Source organism: Capricornis sumatraensis, chromosome 14, assembly GCF_032405125.1.
Source record: "Capricornis sumatraensis isolate serow.1 chromosome 14, serow.2, whole genome shotgun sequence".
Classification (NCBI taxonomy): Eukaryota; Metazoa; Chordata; class Mammalia; order Artiodactyla; family Bovidae; genus Capricornis; species Capricornis sumatraensis.
In genome coordinates this window covers 41,033,205-41,056,284 of record NC_091082.1, presented here as the reverse complement: position 1 = coordinate 41,056,284, position 23,080 = coordinate 41,033,205, and the positions used below count along the sequence as shown (strand labels likewise).

The window sequence follows — 23,080 nt, the reverse complement described above, 5'->3', positions numbered from 1 at the left end:
AGGAATTTGAAGCAGCTATGATTATTATACTAAAGGCTTTAGTAGAAAAAGTGAACTACTAGCAAGAATAGGTGAGTATTATAAGTAGATAAATGGAATCTTTAAGAAAGCATCAAAGGAAATGCCAGCAATCAAAAACACCACCACAAAATGCCTTTGTCTTTGACAGGTTCACCAATAGCCAGAACAGTCAAGGAAATAATTGGTGAGCTTGAAGAAATGTTAATAGAAACTTTCCAAACCGAAATACAAAGAGAAACAAGAATAAAAAAGAACAGAATATCCAAGCATTCTGAGACAACTATAAAAGATGTAATGTACATGTAACAGGACTAAGAGAAGAGAAGGGACAGGAAGGCGCAGAAGAAATACTTGAAGCAAGAACGGTATTCCAAAATTAGTGCTAGACACCATATTACAGATCATTTGGTCTTACATTTAGGCCTCTAATACATTTTGAATTTATTTTTGTGTATAGAATTAGAGAATGTTCTGATTTCATTCCTTTACATGTAACTGTCCAAGGAAGACATACAAATGGCCAAAAGGCACATGAAAAGATGCTCAACATTGCTAATTATTAGAGAAATCTGACTCAAAACTACAATGAGGTATCACCTCACATTGATCAGAATGGCCATCATTAAAAGTCTACAAGTAATAAATGCTAGAGAGGATGTGGGGTTGGGAGGAAGGAACCCTCCCTCACTGTTGGCAGGGAAGTAAAATGGTACAACCATTGTGCAGAACAGTATGGAGGTTTCTTGAAAAACTAAAAATAGAACTACATATGATTCTGCAATCCCACTCCTGGGCATGTATCTGGGGAAAATCACAGTCTAAAAAGGTACACGCACTCCACTTTTCATAGCATCACTATTTACAATATCCAAGATGTGGAAGCAACCTGAATGTCCACTGACAGAGGAATGGAGAAACAGATGCAGCGTACAAATATACGACAGAATATTGCTCAGACATAAAACAATGCCGTTCGCAGCAACATAGATGGACCTAGAGATTATCACACTAAGTGAGACAAGCTGGACAGTGAAATATAAATATCAAATGGTATCGCTTATATGAAAAACCTAAAAGAAGATACAAATGAACTTATTTCCAAACAGAAAGACGACTCACAGGCATAGAAAACAAACCTACAGTTACCAAATGGGAGAAGCAGTAGGAGAGAGATAAATTATGAGGTTGGTATTAACATACACACTACTATATATAAAATAGATAACCCAGAAGGACCTACTGTGGAACACAGGGAACTATACACCGTATCTTGTAATAACCTATAAGGGAAGAGAATCTGAATACAAAGAAAAATATACATATACGTACAACTGAATCGCTGTGCTATACACCCAATACTAACAGGATATTGTAAATCAACTATACTTCGATTAAAAAAAATCTAATGTGATCTAAGACTGTATTAATTGTAGATTAAAAGAAAAGTAAGGTGAAACCATGGTAACACCTTATCAAAAGAAACTTGGAATAGCCAGATTAACTTCAGACAGAGCCAACTTTAGAGGATTGAAAGTTATCATACAAAAAGAAACATTACATAATGATAAAGGGGTTAATTCTCCAGAAAGACATAACAATGCTTAATGCGTATGCATCTAACGAGAGAGTTTCGAAATACAATAGCCAAAAATTGATCGAACTGTAAGGAGAAATAGATTTAATTCACTATGATAGTTGGAGACTTTTAACATCCCTTTATCAGTAATTGACAGATTTAGAAGGTGGAAAATTAGAAGGACTGAAAAGCACCATCAGCCAACTGGATCGAGTTGATATTTATACACTACCTCCTCCAACAATGGCAGAATACATATTCTACTTAAGCTCACAGAATATTTACCAAGAGAAACCATATTCCAGGTCATGAAACACATCTTAAATTTAAAAGAACAGAAATCATACAAAGGTATGCTCTCAGACCACAAAAAAATTAAACTGGCAATCAGTAAGATAAATATATCTGGAAAAATTCCAAACAGAGATCAAATCGGAGAAGGCAATGGCAACCCACTCCAGTACTCTTGCCTGGAAAATCCCATGGATGGAGGAGCCTGGTAGGCTGCAGTTCATGGGGTCGCGAAGAGTTGGACACGACTGAGCGACTTCACTTTCATGCATTGGAGAAGGAAATGGCAGCCCACTCCAGTGTTCTTGCCTGGAGAATCCCAGGGACAGAGGAGCCTGGTGGGCTGCCGTCTACGGGGTTGCACAGAGTCGGACACGACTTAAGTGACTTAGCAGCAGCAGCAGCAGCAAATATCAAATAATATAGTTCCAAATAACACATGGGTCAAATAAGACATTTCAAGAAAATTTTAAATATATTTTAAAGTAAATAAAAATAAATACAACTCATCAAAGTTTGTGGGATGCAGTAAAAATAGCCTACATAGGACAACTTACAGCGCTGAATCACACATTCAAAAAGAAAGCTCTAAAAGCAATCATCTATGCTTCCAGTTTAGGAAGCCAGAAATAGAAGAGCAAATAAAATCTGAAATAATAAGAAAATAAATGAAAATGAATAGAAATCCATAAATTTTAAAATTGAAAACTGACAGAGAAAATCACCAAAATCACAAGCTGCCTTTTTGAAAAGATCAAGAAAACTGATGAACCTCTGCCACATTAAAAAGAAATTGTGTTCTATCAGGCCTTCTGGCATTTATAATAGTGTTTTGTGTATACAAAAACCTATTTGGTGCAAAAATTTTAATTTTTACATTGAAGATTATACTATTGCTCATCGTGCCAAAAATGACTTCTCACATTTAATATTTATATGTTGAACTCTACTGAGCTCAAAATTACTACTGTCTGTTCACTTTTTGTGACATTTGACTGTTACACCTCTGTTTATCCTCTTATTTTACCCATTTATTCTGCGTAATTTTGTTTTAGGTGCGATTCTTATACAGAACATCTAGTTACATTTTGTTTTTAACCTACTTGAGGGTTTTAAAGCTTAAACCATTTGCATTTCATATCATAACTAACATGGTTTTGACAGCTGTCTGTGTTCTTTTATATCCTCAGTGCAATGCCTCACAATCAACAGAAGAGAGTAATTTTAAAGTTAAACTGTCAGAACATTTGGTAGATATTTGTGGCTTGTTTTTCTCTGATCTGAAGTCTTAGACTGGACTACCATTTGAGTAAGGTAAGGAAAACGTCAATATGAAGCTACCTAGATGCATCTGTTTAGCCTTTCTTTTCTCTGTTGAGTATTCATGTTGTACTTGTCTAACCTTACTTTACTTAAGAAAATAACAACAATCACTAACAGTGGCATAACTGCCATGAATCACCAAAGTCTTCATGCTGAATTTTTCAATCAGAAAATAGGAAGTCATGATTCAGTCATGAAAAGTGCCAGTGTAACTTTAATACTATTTCACCACACAAAGAAAAAGATACCAGATGGAAGCATGGATCTCCATAAGGCAATGGAGAATGCTACTAGTAGTAAATATAAAGCATTGTTAGCACATTAAAATATAATTGTCTAAAGCTAAACAGAATTACGATATATTGTGATGGCTTATAATATGTGAAAGTAGAATATATGAAAGTGAAGAATGGAAGAGGAAACAGAAATATGCTATTCAAAGTGATATATAATATTAACTGAAGGCACAGTGAAATACACAGAAAACTCCAGAACAACTTCACGACAAAAAAACAAAGGAGAATAGCTAATGAGACAATAGCTAAGATAAAATCAAAACAAAAATATTCACAAGAAGGTAGATTAAAAAAGGAATAAAACTGCAAGATGGTAGATTTAAACCCAACTATGTTAATAACTGAATTAAATTAAAATGGGCTGCACATTCCATTAGAAGGCATACATTATCTAATGAATAAGGAAAAAGTCAAAGTATGGTGCAGTGAGTAAGCTTGTGTGTTCCTCTTTCTCCTCCTACCATGGATAGAGACCCCATGATGTGCTAAAAAGTCTGGCTGGTGCCAGCTCTCTGCATAATCCACCTTCCACCTCCCCCAAACCTGCGAAGACTTAGAGAAGCCAAAAGGTGGAGTAGAAAAAGATTACTGGATGACAAGCAGTAAAAATTACAAGAGCTAAATGAGCTATTCAAACCTGTAGTTGCTGCTCAAAAACTAAGTAAAGGTACAGATTGCAAATCTGTGGTACACGCACGGGTGGAGCACTAAGGGAGTGTGAGCTCTCTCTTGACTGGACTGCAGTGAGAAAATATGACGCAAGCAGTGAAGAACTTGAAAAATACGCTATAGAGAATAAACCACAAGCAGCGAGTTAAGAAGCACAGTAAGGCCGAAAAGAAAAACTCCAAAATTGAGAGTGTGCAAATACTTTCTTGAACTACTAGAAACAACAAACGTGGCTGGCTTTGGGTATGCCATGGAGGGGTAGATATCTGCATGCATCATGACACATTTCCTTCTGGATTTATACTGTGTTGTTTCCCTTTTTTAAAAAAAGAAAAGAATGAACAGAAAATATCATTAAAAGATCTAATAGAGTGTTTTGCCCTAGGTCCAAATACTGCCAAAATAAGTCCAGAATCTTTCCTTATATGGAAGTAAAAAAACAAGAAAAGATGGATAAGCTTGAGCAAGAAATGGAAAGAAAGACTTCAAAACAGGGCAGGCACTAGTTTTCAGTGGTTGTGAAATGTATGAATTTCGTCCTGAGCGGATTGATGATAACAAGGAGGAAGCAGACAATACCTGTTACACCCAGGGAACAGGTGGAGATGAGGGAGATGATTCAGTGAGGGATGTAGACAAGACAGGTATTACTGTAGCCACTCTTCAAAGACTGTAGCACATATACTTCAGAAAGAGATAAAAATAAATTAAGCAAAACTTCCCTGGAGCCTCAGACACTGAAGAATCTGCCTGTAATGCAGGAGACTCAAGGTTCGACCCTGGATCGGGAGGATGCCTTGGAGAAGGAAATGGTTACCCACTCCAGTATTCTTGCTTGGAGAATTCCATGGACAGAGGAGCCTGGCAGGCTACAGTCCATGGGGTCGCATAGGGTCGGACATGACTTAGCAACTAACACTTTCACTTTTCCTCAGCTACCAACTTTATTTAGATTTCACCAGTTTTGCCACTTAGGGCCCTTTTCTATTCCAAGATCCAATCTAGAATTCCATATGACATTTAGTCAGGTTTTCTCATGATCATACTGAGGTTATTAATTTTGAAGAATACTACAAAAGTGATACAGCCTTCTCATGTTATCATATCATGGGTTACAAGGATTTTGCAACGTTTGCCAAGGTTTGTTTTTTTTTAACTCTAAAATTACTCTTTTAAATCTTTGTAAATATATATTTTAAGAGAGATATGTAGACATGCAAATATTCTGTTTCTTTACTTTTACCCACTAATTTTAGCATTCACTGGTGAATTGCACACAGCAATTTTTATTCTGGGGTTTTTAATGATAATTTTCTATTTCCCTGATTCCTTCTACCTTTATTAATTCGAATTCACCTATAATGAAGATGGGGCTTCCCTGCTGTCTCAGGTGACAAAGAATCTGCCTGCAATGTGGGAGACCTGGGTTCAATCCCTGAGTCAGGAAGATCCCCTGGAGAAGGGAATGGCAACCCACTCCGGTATTCTTGCCTGGAGAATCCCAAGGATAGAGGAGCTTGGCAGGATATAGTCCAAGAGGTCTCAAAGAGTCAGACATGACTGAGCAACAATACTGCTACTATTTTAATGAAGACCTGTCTCTTCTCAATATTTTATCTATTTGTTCAATCACTAATTTTGCAGTACAGACTAATGGATGTATCTCATTCTTTGGGTCACATACAATATTTGTTTTGCTACTAAAATTGTTCCAGCTTTCACCACTGGAAATTACTTAAGGTTGGTTCCTGTGTTCTATTAACATGAACCTTTCCATCTACCTTCCTTGTTGTTTTTTTTTACTTTCTGGCACCACAAAATTCCTTGGGCTCTTCTTTTACCTTCCCCATCCCAGCTGTGAGATCAACTACTTCTCCAAATAACTTTGATTCTTTTTACTGGAGAATGGTATTTAGTAATGAATATTTCAGTGTTAGATGTGATTAATGTCATATTTACTGGTAAACAGTGTTTTCTCCCTAGAAACAATGTTTTCTCTCCTTAGAAACAAAACCAGGATGTTAACTCTCATCATTTCTATTCCACATTGTAGAAAGGTCCTAGCCAATATAATAAAGGAAAAGAAATAAAATACATACAGATTGAAAATGAAGTAAAGCTTTTTAAAATATGGTCATCTATTTAGATAACCCTATATCACGTACAAAAAAACTACTAAAACTAATAGCTTGTAGGATACAAGATCCACATACAAAAATCAATCCTATTTCTACTGGTAGCAAACAATATGAAAATAAAAGTTTAAAGTATCATTCACATCAGAAGACATGAAATACTTATGGATAAATTTAACAAAATATGAATAAGAACTAAACACTGAAAATTATGAAACATTACTGAGAGTAATTAAAGAAGGCCCAAATAAATGCCAATCCTCCCCAAATTCTTCTATAAATTGAACACAGTCTCACAGAAAACTCTCAGCAGACTTTTTTGTATAAAGTTGACAAACTGAGTATAAAACATATAGGAATTTACCTAGATAAATTCATATAAAACATCCTACCAGAGAATCTGAAAGCCTGAAGACACTTCAAAGACCATAATTTCCTGTGGGTGTAAAACAACTTGTCCATTTCCACGCAGGAGGGAAGCAGATTATCTAGGATGAGTACCTCCACCTTCCAGCACTGAGTTACCTACAGTGGTACATGATGATACTCACAGGTAAGATTAATTCATTTTTAACTTTCCCTAGGAAGAGGTTTCACTTTCCCCTAAAGGTGCTCATGCTCAGGTGCTCAGTCCTGTCTGACTCTTTGTGACCCCCTGGACTGTAGCCTGCCAGGCTCCCCTGGTCATGGGATTTTCCAGGCAAGAATACTGGCACGGAGCGCCATTTCTTCCTCCAGAGGATCTTCCCAACCCAGAGCTCAAACCCGTGTCTCCTGCATCTTCTGCACTGTCGGGCGGATTCTTTACCACTGAGCCACTGGGGAAGCCCTTCCGCTAAACATACCAGCATCTTCACACACACCTTCATCTGGAGAGTTTCCCATGATACACAGCAATAGGAAGATTGCCAGCAATCATGTCATAAATGCATAGAAACAGCAATTCTCCCAAAGCACATTAGTAAAACTGAAAAGCACCTGACCTTAGAGATGAAGAATAAGTTATGCATTTTAAAGATATAAGACCCCTCAAAAACGTTTGAAAACACAGGTAAATTCATGAAAATAGCTACTGTGTTAGCATTCCTATAATTAATTCCTTGTTAATTGTAATACAATACAAACCCAAATAAACCCAATCATATTTCCACCACCTTTTAGAAAGAGTGTCAAAATTTAAGCATGCTGCTATGACACTGTTCTTCTTCAGGTGTGTGAAGATGGCTGAAAACATCAAGGCCATGTGACAGCCCAGATACCACCCACACCCTCGAGTAAACCTGCAGCAAGTGTCAACGAGTAGAAACTTTGTGATTTTTGCAGCTGTGCTTCTTTATGCAGGATACTTAACATTTTTGCTTAAGTTAAGCAGCAACTATTTTAATGTAAACTCTAACAATTTATATTTATTTCTTCACACCCATCATCTAAAGCTATGTTTTGGCAGCTCCTTGTACTGCCCTTCTTGCTGGCTTCTCCAGTTTCATTCACCACAAGGGAGCTGCCTGGGTATCTTAACAGTACCTTCACTCTGGGCATGCTGAGCCCATGGGGCAGAGACAGGATAAGCCTTGTTTCTTCACTGTGTGCTGGCTGGGTTCTCAGTGCATTCCTTTTAGTTTAGTTCAGTTCAGTCGCTCGTCGTGTCCGACTCTTAGCGACCCCATGAATCACAGCACGCCAGGCCTCCCTGTCCATCACCAACTCCCGGAGTTCACCCTTAGGTGATGCCAAACTCCAATCTTATTAGCCTATCTGACTCTCTGAATAGGACTGAAGAAAATCCATATTTTACCCCTTCTTTAAAGTTAGCAGTGCCATACCAATGCCCCACATTTAGTCTCTTAAGGAAATTTTTCTTTCTGTTTGGTTGTTGTTAGTGGTGGTGGAGCCCTCTTTGGACAGAGTATATACCAAAGGAATATTTAGTTGTGGCTTATAACTTTGTGTGCCAAAGGAAACCTTTGATCATATATTATTTCTAGGTTCTTCTGTAGTGCACTCACATGATAAACAGCAAGTGGTGCTTTAGGGGCTATATATGGATGCCACTTGTAAAGAATTTTTATCTATTATAAAGTAGATATATAACTATCTGCCTGAAGTTAATAAATATTGAGGATACTTAAGAATGATCACAAACTTCTCACAAGGTTTGAGAAGGATCCAATACTTACCTTAGTGCTTTATACATGGTAGGAACTCAAGAAATGTAAGTTTAATTGAAGTTTGAGTAGAGGTACCGTAACATGGTGCCTCTATTTTAAACACCTAGTTATAAGAAATGCTTAAAATCATCACATTCCCTATTACTGTAACATAATACAAAAATGATGCACTTGTCTTACTTCCTCATAACTCTATGATATCACTCTATCTTTGCTTTAGGGATTAACAGAGAAGAGTATTTGGCAAAAATTAAGACACTGCATAAATGTTGCTGATTAACACATTTTAGAGAAAAACATGAAAACCTAGAATAAACTGAAATGGAAGGACTGAGTACATAAACTGACTAGGTAAGAATTACAAGCAAATGCTGAATAACATAAAAATTTCATAGTAAAATTTTCATGTGAGCATTTGAAAATCAAAATATCAAAATCATTGACTGTACTAACAGTATCTGAAGTAGTAAAAATGAAATTAAAAAGATTTAAAAGATAAGACAGACACAGTAATTTCCTATTTCTAAACTTAAGTAAACACTGCAGTATTAGAAACAAGTACAGATTAGAGTAAAAATAAAATTATATGATTTGTAGCATCCATCTTGTAAGTCTTGAAGTTCTATTTCAAGTAAAAGAGAAGCCCCAAAGAAGACAAATAAACATATTATTTTGTTAAATATTAAAACTAAACTGCTTTAAATTCCTTTTAAAAATAAGGAACTGTATAAATAAATATGAGGCATTCACTTTAAAATGAAAGGTATAGAGACAAAGTTTCAAAATTGTGATTGCTTTGCTAGTTTTCCTGAAGAATCATAACATTGGTACCTTTATTTTTTCTGAATCAATGAAATGATGAGAAGTAAACTAACAAATTATTGTGATAATAAAGAGAAAACATCACATTGAATAAAATTTCAAAATGCATTTCAGATGTAAAAACTACCAATAATGTTTTGTGCTAAGATGTTCAATATTCAATTAAATAATACAGTAAAAATACAATACCATGAAGATAACTGACCTTTTTATCATACACATCTTGCCAGTTTACTCCAGAAAAGAAACTGTGTCTCATAATTTCTTTTGCATCATCTGGTCCTCCACCAAGGCTGTGAGAACAGAAATAAAATTAAATGATTATAGAACATTTGCATAAGCTGAATGCATAACTACAAAGCTTTTGTGAAATGTAACTTCCTGTGTGTAAATAGTTTTTGTGATAAATAGCCATAAAAATAAAAAGCTTTTGTTGTAAGATCTAGTTTTCCTAATACACTATTAATAAGAATTTGGCTTGGGACAGTACGGTATTTGAAAAAAGCACAAGTTTTGGAGACAAACCAGAGCTAGCATGCAGCTCTAGAACTTATGAGGTGTATGACAATGAAAACTTACTTAATCTCAGTTTTCTCATCTGTATAGTGGGAATAATAATACCAGCATGGAAGATTACTGTTAAGTAATCTTAATTACAGTAAGATTAATCTTACTGCTTACAGTAGCTTACTGCTAAGCATTTAGAAATAACAAGTACCTAGCACAATAAATAACAGCTATTGTCAATTCTCAAACCAAAATTATTTTAGAATGACTTTAGTCAAAATGCACCCTTGTCAACATAAATTCTGAAAAAACTACATAACTGGTTAGAAAAAACAATTTAGAGAGCATTGCTAACAGAAGCCAATAAATCACTTTCATATTTCAAATGAATTTTCAGAGAAGTGAGAAAGTTAATATATGAACTATCACTGTAATGGAATCTGCTATACAAGTTTCAATATAAATTAAAAATTTATATCCCCATCTTTGAAGATACTCTTATTCAACTGATACCTGACACAATCTGAAATTCAGGTGTTTTCTAGATTTCTCAGTTTCATACAGTACATACTAGCCACTCTGAAGAAAGGATGACAGAAACAGAAAATAACAGAGGAGGAAGTAAGATGGGAGGAAAAGAGGAAAAAGAGAGAAATAAAGAAAGGACAGGGAAACAAGGAAGAAAATAAAACAAAGGAAATCTATTTTTAAATCTGAATTTGATAGAGCAAGTTTTATTTGATTTTACTCATTGTTAGGAATGATACACGCTGGTAAATGCTTAATAATCAGCTATCTTGGGAAATTATAAATATATAATACCTACATGTATTATTAGATTTATCAACAGAAGATGTGCAGAAGCAAAACATTATACAGGATTTCCAACCTCAAAATATATAAGTATCCTCAAAAGTACAGAGAAGAGTAAAATTTAACAACATTATCAAAGAGTGAAGAGTTTTGAGTATTTTCTATCCTTGATTTTAATGTTCCTGGTTTAATTTTAAGTTCATATAATTTAATTTTTAATAATGGTTGTTTTCAACAACCAGCTCACAAAATTCTTGATATTTAACAACTGGCTATTCTAAACTGGTACATGTCGACTCCCAACACACCACTGGGTAGAAAGAAAAGCAAATATGTCATAGAAAATAAGCAATTCTACAATTTTAATGAATTCTGGTTATTATTAGGTATAAGAAATATATCACTAGGAAGAATCCAGGATCCTCCGACACACTGTCAGAATGGAAAAAACAAAACAATTAGCGGATTTCTGAATATCTGCAGTGATGATCCTATAGTTCCCAGTATCCAGGTCTCTTTTTTTTGTATCCAGGTCTTTTATATCCTAAGATCCATACAGAATAAATCACACCTCTGACTGGAACTTTTAGATTGGATCAGATCATAATAGTTATGTTCATATTTGGAACTCTCAGACTGGCAACTCTATATTTAGTTAACACTCAGCACTGGACTTCTGGCCTCATTCTTTTTCATTCTATTTCAAGTTATGTATGCCTCTCCCCTGGTAGAATGCAAATTCGTTTGAGGGGAGAGTTTAGTACTAGATTATCCAAAGTGTTTTAAGCCTGTGCTTAGGAAGCCAGAAAAGCAGAAACACCAAAATACTTGCTTCTGAAAGAACTATTTAACATTTCAAAGTATGCATCAAAGTAGTATGCATAAGAAAAATCAGAAGTTCATTGTATTTTCTTCTATCTATGTTATTATTTAGTTCAATACTGTTTTCAACCTAAAACATAGACAAGATGGTGAGTGAAGTAGCAGTTAAAATGGAAAACTATAATCATTTTTAGAAATAAAAAGGTTTTAATTCAGCTTCAGTCATTCATTTTTATGTCACTCCTTAGTTCTCAAGCAATATTTGGCTTTGGACATAGCCAGCATTTAATCTACATTTATCAAATACATATATAATTAAAGTATCAGCCATAAATACTATACAAAGACTAAGAATATAATCTTAGACTGCCATTTTAGAAGTTGGTAGAGATTCTTTAACACAAGCTTCTTCAAAGTGTGAAACTGTCAAAAATTTCAATGTCAATGACTCCCTAATATACAATTTAAGACTTCAAAATAATATCAAAATATGACTTACATTAAGATATTTTTGTCTAAGAATACCAAATTCCCATATCAGAAAGCCAATCTAAAATCCTCAGCCATTATGGATTCTTCATAACTAGAAGCAACATGGGATTTACATTTTCCTTGTGTTACTGAATGCAACATGAGGTTATGATGTTCCTACAAAATTTGCATAGGACGTTAAGAGAGATACTAACAGAATAATCACAAAGTAATGAAGAATAAGAAATAAAAGCAAACTGAGAGCTGACTCTTTGATAGAACTGAGAGCAATTCAGCAAGGAGTATCAGAAAAACTGAAGCACTATTTAAACAACTGAATAGGAATAATAAAGAGGTATACTATCTCTGATCATGTTTCCAAAGACTTTTCAGGTCCTTTGTTGGCTCTTTCTCTTCCTTCTACCTCCTAAACTTTTGGCACTCCCCAAGTCTCTGTCCTGGGGTGTCTTCTCTTTATATTCGACTCTTCTCGCTGTTGTCATGGCTCCAGCCATTAAATATGACAGACCCAAAATCCACATATTCAGCTCCTGTGTTTCTGTTTTTTAAAATTAATTTTTACTGGAGTATAGTTGCTTTGCAATGCTGTGTTAGTTTCTACTGTTCAGAAGAATCAATCAGTTATATATATACATACCAATTCAGTTCAGTTCAGTCGCTCAGTTGTGTCCAACTCTTTGTGACCCCATGAACCGCAGTACGCCAGGGCTCCCTGTCCATCACCAAATCCCAGAGTCCACCCAAATCCATGTCCGTTGGGTCGGTGATGCCATCCCAACCATCTCATCCTCTGTTGTCCCCTTCTCCTCCTGCCCTCAATCTTTCCCAGCATCAGGGTCTTTTCAAATGAGTCAGCTCTTCACATCAGGTGGCCAAAGTATTAAGAGTTTCAGCTTCAACATCAGTCCTTCCAATGAACACCTAGGACTGATCTCCTTTAGGATGGACTGGTTGGAACTCCTTGCAGTCCAAGGGACACTCAAAAGAATTCTCCAACACCCCAGTTCAAAAGCATCAATTCTTCGGCGCTCAGCTTTCTTTATAGTCCAACTTTCACATCTGTACATGACTAATGGAAACACCATAGCCTTGACTAGACGGACCTTTGTTGGCAAAGTAATGTCTCTGCTTTTTCTTATGTTGTCAAGGTTGGTCATAACTTTCCTTCCAAGGAGGAAGTGTCTTTTAATTTCATGGCTGCAATCACCATCTGCAGTGATTTTGGAGCCCAGAAAAATAAAGTCAGCCACTGTTTCCACCGTTTCCCCATCTATTTGCCAAGAAGTGATGGGACCAGATGCCATGATCTTCGTTTTCTCTTTTTTTATTTCTTTCTCATTTAGGTCACACAGAGCACTGACTAGGGTTCTCTGTGCTATACAGCAGGTTCTCATTAGTTACCCATTTTATACATACTATTGCATATATGTCATTCCCAATCTCCCAGTTCATCTTACCTCCCTACCCTGCCTTGGTATCCATAAGTTTGTTCCCTACATCTGTGTCTTTATTTCTGCTTTGCAAATAAGCTCACCTTAGATAGGACAACTGGACAGCTACATGTAAAAGGAGGAAATTAGAACACTCTCTAACACCATAAACAAAAATAAACTCAAAATGGATTAAAGACCTAAATGTAAGCACAGACACTATAAAACTCTTAGAGGAAAACATAGGCAGAACATTCTCTGACATAAATTGCAGCAAGATCTTTTCTGACCCACCTCAGAATAACAAAAATAAAAACAAAAATGAACAAATGGGATTTAATTAAACTTCAAAGCTTTTGCAGAGCAAAGGAAACCATAAACAAAACAAAAAGACCCTCAGAATGGAGAAAATATTTGCAAAGGAAGCAACTGACAAGGGATTAATCTCCAAAATATACAAACAACTCACACAGCTCAGTAAAAAAACAATGAACCAACCAACTCAGTGAAAAAAATTAGCAGAAGACCTAAACAGACTTCTCTCCAGACATACAGATGGCCAACAAACAGATGAAAGGGTGCTCAAAATAACTTATTAGAGAAATGCAAATCAAAAACTACAATGATGTATCACCTCACACTGACCAGAATGTCCATCATCAAAAAATCTAAAAACAATAAATACTGGAGAGGATGCAGAGAAAAGGGAACCCCCCTACACTGTTGGAAGGAGTGTAAATTGGGAGGTTCCCTATGAAGAGTATGGAGGTTCCTTAAAAAACTAAAAATAGAACTATCGTATGACCCAGCAATCCCATTCCTGGCTATATACCTGGAGGAAATCAGCTATTGTGTTTCTAGTAAGCACTGGTACTCTTTTCAGCTGCCTGCTTGACATCTAGGTTTTCTACAGAAACCTCAGACTCAGTACAGCAAAACTAGCATCAACATCTACCCCACCAAGCCTCCTCCTTTGCCTATACTCCCACTCTGTCAGTAATAACTCCATTCTCCAGACTAGTCATCCCAGTTGGAGACCTCAGAGGCATCCCAAAGTCCTTCCACTTTCTCATCATTTCTATTTAATCATTCACAAAGTCTACTTAGCCCTATTTACCACTGTTTTGGGATGGACTCCATCTCTTGATGTGGACAATTCCGTATGTATTCTTCATTACTCTGCCTACTTGCCCCTGGCCTTCACTGTTCTAATCTATCCATGACAAAGCTGCCTGAGTTATCTTTTCATAACACAAATCTGATTACACCATCCCTTACTATTAATAATTCAGTGGCTTCTCATCTCCTTCTGAATAAAGATTAAATATTTTCTAAGAAGCATAAGGGCCTTAGAACCTAGCACATGAGCATCTCCCAATGTCACCCAACTCATACTCTATGCTCCAGCTGATGAACTTCTCAAATGCCACGTTCACTTGTAATTCGAGCTGTTCTTTACATGTAAAATTCTCTGCATGAAAATCACTGCAAATTCCAACCCCTTCATAAGCCAGCTCAAGTTTTCCAATCCCCTAGATAGCTAATAATTTCAACAGCATTTGTCTGTAGTTTAGCCTGAGCATCCGTGAATATGTTTTGTACCCCACGTTATTCTATGAATCCCTAGAGCAGAGATTATTCATCTTATTCATCCTTGCATTCCTAATGTTTTAATGTAGCAGTGGAGGGGCTTGACTTACGTACCTTAAAAAGGAAAAAACAGATAGTTTAAAATAGCACATCTTCTCTTTAGACAGTGTCAACCTCTGGGTAGACAAAACTTTAAGAGCTGTCCTACATACCAGGCCACTAACATTCTAGAAATTCCCCTCACATGTATTCAACAATTACCATGGGCTGTTCTCAGAGGGTGGGGTGAGGGTGGATGGTGGGGAAATGACAATAAAAAAATAAAGGAGACATGAAAACCAGAAGGAGAAGTCAGAAAAAGATGGGTTAAAAATTCACTGCCCTAAGGCAAATATTAGACCCAAAACTCAAGTAGATAAAATAGAAACCCTAGCTCCGTTTATAAGATTACCTATAGCCAAGTACCTCTTTGTTACAACAGCTGTGAAACAATCACATCAAATGGAATACATTTTAAAACCTAAACCAAGAACATGGTGCACTGTAAAGAAGACACAAGATAAATATCAAATAGGTACATAAAAACTTGCTCTCTATTCTTGTTCTACACGAATTTTCTGTGAGAACTAGCATAAATCACTTAAACCTCCCTGGGCCTCATTTTCTCCCAGTCAAATGAAAATGAGAATTATATCTATCCTTTCTACTCCACAGGCTACTAAAAAGCAAAGGAAATAAGAGATGTGTGAATGTCCCAGCAAAGAACACAAAATTACTTTATAAATACAAGGTAAAGTCTCAGTTACAGGATTCAGAAACATTTTTGAATGGTTCTTCACTAAGCAAAAAGATGGTACCTCTTTTATTATGTTTGCTTATTTCTGCCGAAGGGAAAATCATGTTCCTCACAAATTTAAAAGCTGTAAGTGTGTGATGGAAACCTTCTCCAAGGTAAACAAAGCCCACATTTTAGAATTCACTTATTCCTTCACTCATTAATTCAGTCTGTCACAAATACACACTGAGCATCAACCACTAACACAACATTTTGAAAATTATGTGAGGTGTTATAGAAAATTAAATATATGAAATGGTCTACCCTTAAGACACTTGAGGCCTGAGAGATTTTCAAAGAATATGTGTGTGTGTGTATATATATATATATCTAATGGAACAATGAATTTACATGTATACACAAACACATAGATTCAGAGACATTTTATAATTAGTAGTCATTTCATGTGTGACTTATAAAATGTATGTATAAATAAATATATAAGCATGAACAAAGAATACTATAGCTCATTAAGCAAAGAACTGTAGGATTTTTCAGGTCATAGCTGTAGCTATAAAAATAGAAATACAAAGTGTATAAAGACATTTTTTCCACTAGTCCTTTCAGCCATGCATGAAAAAGAATTATCTTCAAACGACAAACAAAAAAAGTAGCTGGATATGTTAACATAGGTTAGTGTGGGAGCAGAGTATAGAGACAGTTCTATCCGTTTTACAATGTAAATCAGCAGAAATATAAAGCCCAGAGATTGAAAGGGAAAAAAAGGGATCCTCCTATCCCCACAATAGCAAGCACCATGCAAATTAGGAAATTGTTTGCTCGTAACACTCTCAAAATCCTTATTTGGTAAAATCTGTATAAAATTTCCAAGTTAGGGAAGAGTTGAGAAAAAATTTTAAATGTTCTATATTATGCAGTTAAAAATAAGTCAGTGTCTCAGTGGGAAGATGTCTGCATCAAATACATTGCTTCTTGGAGTTAGTTATACGTGAATTAATTTCCATATCACAATTTCTAACCACATTCATCAGTAACTCACTCCATGTTATTTGTGGCTTACCGTTTATTTGGATCCTTTATCAAGAGCCCTGAAAGCAATGATTTTGCATCTGAAGAGAGTGTTCGAGGAAATTTAATATCTTCCATTAGAATTAGTTCAAAAAGTTTCTCATGATCCTGGTTATAGAAAGGTAATCTCCCACACATCATTTCATACATGACAACCCCAAGGCCCCACCAATCCACAGCTCGGCCATAGTCATTATCTTCTAACACCTAAAAGTGAAACCAGTAAAAGATTAATTTTTACATGTTAACCTTTAAAGCATTATTTATAAAACATAAGATTTTTACACAAAAGTGAATCATAACTTTCAAAACCTAAGTAGGTGATTCTGAGATCTTGACATTTAAACTATGAAGAATCTTACAAAAGATATAAATCACATCAAATATGTGAAATGTTCAATATATAGCCAGATATAAGGGGTGAAAAAAAAGAGGTATTGCAACCTTTTTTGCAGCCTACTGCAAGATTCTAAGTAAATGAATTAAGTGGAGAACAGAGGAGCCTAGCACGCATGCTGCAGTCCACAAGGTCAGGTCGCAAAGTGTCGGACATAACTTAGCCACGGAACAGCAAAGCAAAGTAAATGAATACATGAGTGCCCTAAGGATACTTACACATTTTCATTTAGGCCTACTTAATTTTTCATTCTGGCCCCACTAAGGTAGTCAGTAAGTAACAACTTAGAGCTAAACTGTGTTGATTATAGAGAAGATAATGTGTCTAATACCTTCTTGCACTGAGAAGAACTAACTAATACAAATCAGTGACAGATAGGAGTAAACAGATGCATTGTATTAAAGAAGCATCCAGGGCATGACAATCATGAAAATATATATGAAACCTTTTGGAGGACCCTACACATTGAAACTCTTGCAGGAAATATTTAGGCAACAGAGTGAATATAAAGATTGATTGACTGAGTTGTAATAAACTTTAGTATCCAAAGTTTTAGAACCTCACAACAATTTCTATTAAACACAAACAATAAAAATCATGGACTCAATATCTGTCTCATATATGCCCTTAGATTTATTTCTGAAAACGCATTACATGCAAAATATATTTAGTAAGAAACAATATGCAAGTATCAGTTATGCTGTGCTAGAGCAACCTGTTCAAACTGAAACATCACTTGCCGTTTGTACCAGGAAAAATATGATTACCTTTCTACAAGGTATGTTCCTCAATCAGTGGAAATTAATCATTTGGATCTCTCAATATTTTATTTCAAGATACTGTATTTGTATAGTAGTGTAATTTTTAAACACCAGTGACTTTTTAATCTATCCCATGGCCAATTAGCAGAATGTGCTGTCTGTAGGCCTTTTATCTAAGAGATGCTGGATTTTACCTAATAAAAATTTTAAAGTCTAAGTAAACTCTTACTGCACTCCTACAACACCAACAAAACAGTGGTACACACAAAAAAGAGCCAAATGTGGATTTTTACCTCTTTTTTCATAAAACCATAAAAAGCATAAAAGCTGGATTAACTGCCTCCCGAACCCACATTTCACCAGCCGGGTTCTCATCCCCAGCTGGCAAAACTGGCAATCCTTTATTTTTGTTTAAATACCTGGTTTGCAGCCAGAAGGGAAAGAGAGTACATAAAAAAAGGTTTTATTTTTGAAGAGAAATAAGCAACTGAAAAATAAAACTGTATTGTAAAAAAATCTGTTTGATAAAATAAAGTATATTTTATTTAGCTTCGTAAAATGAACACTGATTCTCAAGATAAGTGGTTTTGCTTCTGAACATATGAGCTTTAATTGAAACATACATCCATAATGCTACAATCAGAACTGTTTGCTGTATTACTTTGTACTGAACAAATGTGATGTAACTAACATATTATCTCAGTGACATGTAAAACTTAGGCAATGTTGAGGAGAAAATATCCGAACAACTCAGCCAGTCCTCTTTGGAGGCTTTGTCATCAATTGAAAAGAAAGATTTCTGTTCAACTCCTACCTCAAGACAGCTGGAAGATGAAATACACAGAAAATAAAACTAAAAATGACTATAATATTCTACATGTGGATATACTAAAAAATACATTACCACTGTTCATACAGTATCCTTTCTCCTTACATCTAAATCAAAATATAATACTTTGAAATAACGTAGAAATTCTAACTGAAATTAACACCCACAGCCTATAATTTATAAAATTTACATTCTTTAACCTGAGAGTTGCAGTTCCTTCTGATTACCTCTGATGATTTTTTCCCCTCCTAGCAAAAAGGCTAATTAACTTCATGGTTAGCACCAGGGCTGATCCAAAGAGTAAGATATATGGTAATGTAGAGGTACAACAATGTTAATACATTTCAAACTCATTACAATGCAATTTATGATATAATCTGAATATATATGCAGATCAAAATCTGCTTCTAAAGAAATAATTCACTGAAAGACTTATCTTGAAGAACCAAACTAAAGACAGTGTTTCTTTTCCATGAAATCAATGTCATCAATGCTCAAACTAAAATCAAGTTAAAATATGAAGGAAGATATCTGGTATTTCCTTCTACACCTATTGTCTTCTGTAACCCTAGATGTAGCTTCATGTTTTATGAGAACATTTAACACAAATGCCCAGAGACGAAGAACAAGTGGGGATCTGAAACACTAAAAGAATGTAAATGTTAAAAAATGGTGAGAGGTCACATCGATAAACCCCAAGCCCAGCCCAAGCTCTGGGAAACAAGGTGTAGTTTCAATTTTTCCACTAGTACCCAGAGATTGCTTCACTCTCTAATATAATAAAATCCAAGATTCAAGGAAGTCACTGCAGGTTATCAATTACTTTTAAATGATCTGGTAATACCTGATTAATATTTGGTTACATTTGATGTACACACTTTCACTTATCAAAAACCAGCTGAGTTTTAAAAAGTCACTATGAACAGCTCTTGAATGGTTACTAATTTCAAAGAATGATATTAAATAATAAATTTTATATTTTAAAATGATACCATCAATTAAAGTTCCCAAAGTAAATATTTATTTCATGAATGGGTACTTTCAAAAGGCATATTCATTTCAATATTCTTTTACCAATTAAGATTTACTGGGAGGCTGAAGGAATACCTTTCTCAGCTTGTTTGCCAGGCCACACAAAGCACTCAAGGCAAGTAGCTATGAGGAGGTTATGTATACCCTGGAGTGGCTTACTGCTCAATCAATAATCCTGACAGAACAGATGGGGGAAAAAATTAAACATCTAAACAAACTGTCTGCACACCTATGTTGTGAAAGTAAACTGCGAACTTGGATGAACCAATTTACCGCTAATTCAAAAATTTTTTTCCTCTGGTAACCTTATATTTCAGGTAACTGATAATGTGTGTTTTATATATAAACACACAGTTATATGTTACATAATCTACAGAAATCCTTTAATATTTCTAACATCACGGAAATGTTGGTAAAAGATAACCTATAAATCTTCTAATTCAGATTCTAAAATGTATTGCAGCTACAGAACTATTACATACATTTCACAAGAATAATGAATTCCATGGTTTACTGCTATTTCTTCATAGATATATACTTTATATCCAGTTTTCAACTGCTCTAATGATTCTAAAGAGACTGACACTGTGCCATTTGCTCTGAATTAAGATGCTGTAAGTTTTACAGCTACCTCCTAGCATGCAAATACAAGTACTTGCATGCAGTTAATATCCTACTTTCAGAAGCATTCTCTGGCTAGAAGAGGCAAAGCTAAATGGATACAACAGTGGTGATTCAATCATACTCACAGGTATCTTCCCAGAGATTCCTATACTTCCTTTTTATCCTGAAGCAACAGACATTATGGGGTTCTAAGAAACTGGGTCTTTGTAACCAAAGTAAAAATGGCCATTATAAAACACTATAGGCAATCACTAGTGTTCCCAGTTAGGGTTGGTTTTGTATATGTTATGTCTCAGAGAATTTAAAATTAAACTCTGCTTAAATTAGAATCATTCCGAAGTACTGAATGCAAATATTCTGATTGTTAAAATCAAAAGACTATATAACACTCAAAAGAACTTTAGTTGAAAAATAGCTACAAAAAAACCTGACAGAACTCTAGGGAAGTAAAAGCTGCTACTTATAAATGTTGAGAGACATTAACATTGAACTAAAAATATCATTTTTGTTTATATTTAAACAATATCTAATTTGGGGACCAAGTGGGAATTTTTTTAACTAAGCAGTTTTTTATTGAACTATAGTTGATTTACAATATTGTGTTAGTTTCAGATGTACAGCAAAATGGGATGGTTTTAATATTATCCAGGAACAGTATAAATAGCCAACTCATGACAGACGTTCTTAAATTAAAATTCTAACAATAAAACAGACAACTTCTGTATGAACTAATCACTGTGCTCATTCACTTAATTTTCCCCTTAATATTGGTGGTGAGACCGTTTTAGAACCATCAAGAAGTGAAGGCTTTCAAAAGTACTTCAAGAGGACAAGTGCTACATGCATCATTAAGAATTAAATCAAATATCAGGGATGTATACAGTTTGGGAAAAGCTACTAAAATGACTTTTAAGTTTTACAAAAGCTTTGAAGTTTTAAGATTTAGTTTCATAGTCTGTTAGAACTAGTAGAATTTTGTTCAAGGGTAAGCAAAATGTAACTATGTATGCTACTATTTTTATCTACAGATTAAATGTACAAATATATATATATATATATACAACTTTGATTGCATTCATTTTTAAGATCTCAAGATAATACTGCTAAGGCCTATAAAATGATGTCTTTTTTATTTATTCTTTCTTGTATTTAAAATAAACAAAATTCCACTTAGTACACTTAAAATCAAGTTTGGTTCTACCTACTTCACCTATGTACACTATACTCCAGGCTACCAATATCTTCACCCTTAATTAATACGGTTCTCTCCACCCTTCTGAAGAAGTTAATGTATACTTTTGGCCTTTCATTTATGCTATTATCTATAAAGAATCACAATGACTTTAAACTATTTTAATACAAAGATTTGCTATCAAAATATTTTCATCTATTTCAGATACTGTCAAAATACATACTATAAAAGATATTGAAGATAGTAGGCTTCAAAAGAAAAGTGAGTAAAATGATACGCAGTGACTATTTTCTAAAAATGAGTTTCCAAAAACTAGAAATACATTAAAAACGCATCTTTAGCCACTGAAAAACATAGCATTTTACACATATGAAATAAAATTATATACATTTTTTTCTGAATAGCAACCACAACTAGATACTATGTATTTTCCAACAATCAAGTCATTTTTTGCAATCGTTTTGTTAGTTCTAACTTGATTATCAAATAATTTTTATTTTTACACTATTACAGAAGTGCATTTCTCTAGGTTTCCAAAACCACCTTATTCAACCTTCCCCATCTGTCACCATCTGCTTCTTTTTAGCATGTACTTTTTGTGTGATCACATAAGCATGTGAAAAATAACTAACATTCAGATGATTATCTGCTGGTACATTTGAGGACTGGGCATAATAAAAGTGAACTGCCAAAACGTACTTAACACTTTTAATTTTGTTGGGTCTTGCATGTAAGCTACATTTGATTTTCAAACTGTTTTACAGTTGGAAAGTTGATCAGGTACTGCTAACTCAAGAGCAAAGCTGAGACTCTAAATAATTAGCACTGCATAAAAGGATGGTTTGGATTCAATGAGAGCCAAATCAAATAATAAAATTTAACAGTAAGATTTTATATATGATTTCTAATTTCTTTATATTTCTAAGCATGAGAATACAGTAGAGATGATGAAAACAAAATCTCCTCAAAACACCATAGTCCATAATATATGGCAGGTCAAATTTATTTCCTTCTAATAAAAGAAAGAGCAAAACCAGCTTAAAATTATCTATACTAATGCAGCTTTAGAGATGCAGCACACTAAACATATAGTTTATATGGCCATTAGGACTGTATCTCTGCAACATCTTTTTTAAAAGATACTTTTCCCCCTTTAATAAAAAAGGTACACAGTTCTTCATCAAAAGAAGAGAAAAAATACTTTTAAAAATATCCTTTTTTTAACAAATGGCATTTTCATATTGTAATTTTTTTTTCCTGGTGGTCTTTAAGAAGAAATCTAAGTTCATTTAAAACTTCAGTTCATTTAAAAATCAGGTGTAAGTCTGAGATACAGTACAGTTAATACATCAGTTTTGAACTGATTTCTAACAGTATTTTTGGAGTATTTTTTAAAATATCCTGCAACCATCTTTAAGTAGCAAAG

The 23,080-nt window shown here is 34.7% G+C and overlaps 1 protein-coding gene across 1 annotated transcript in view; it reads right to left on the bottom strand.

Annotated features, from left to right (window-relative positions):
* Positions 1 to 23,080, bottom strand: part of AKT3 (AKT serine/threonine kinase 3) — a 266,553-nt gene that overhangs the window by 26,610 nt on the left and 216,863 nt on the right. Inside the window, exons 10-11 of the mRNA XM_068985636.1 lie at positions 16,812 to 17,026; positions 9,507 to 9,594 (exon numbers count right to left, since the gene is read on the bottom strand). Of these exons, the coding sequence (XP_068841737.1) occupies positions 9,507 to 9,594; positions 16,812 to 17,026 (303 nt within the window). The remainder of the gene's footprint in view (positions 1 to 9,506; positions 9,595 to 16,811; positions 17,027 to 23,080) is intronic.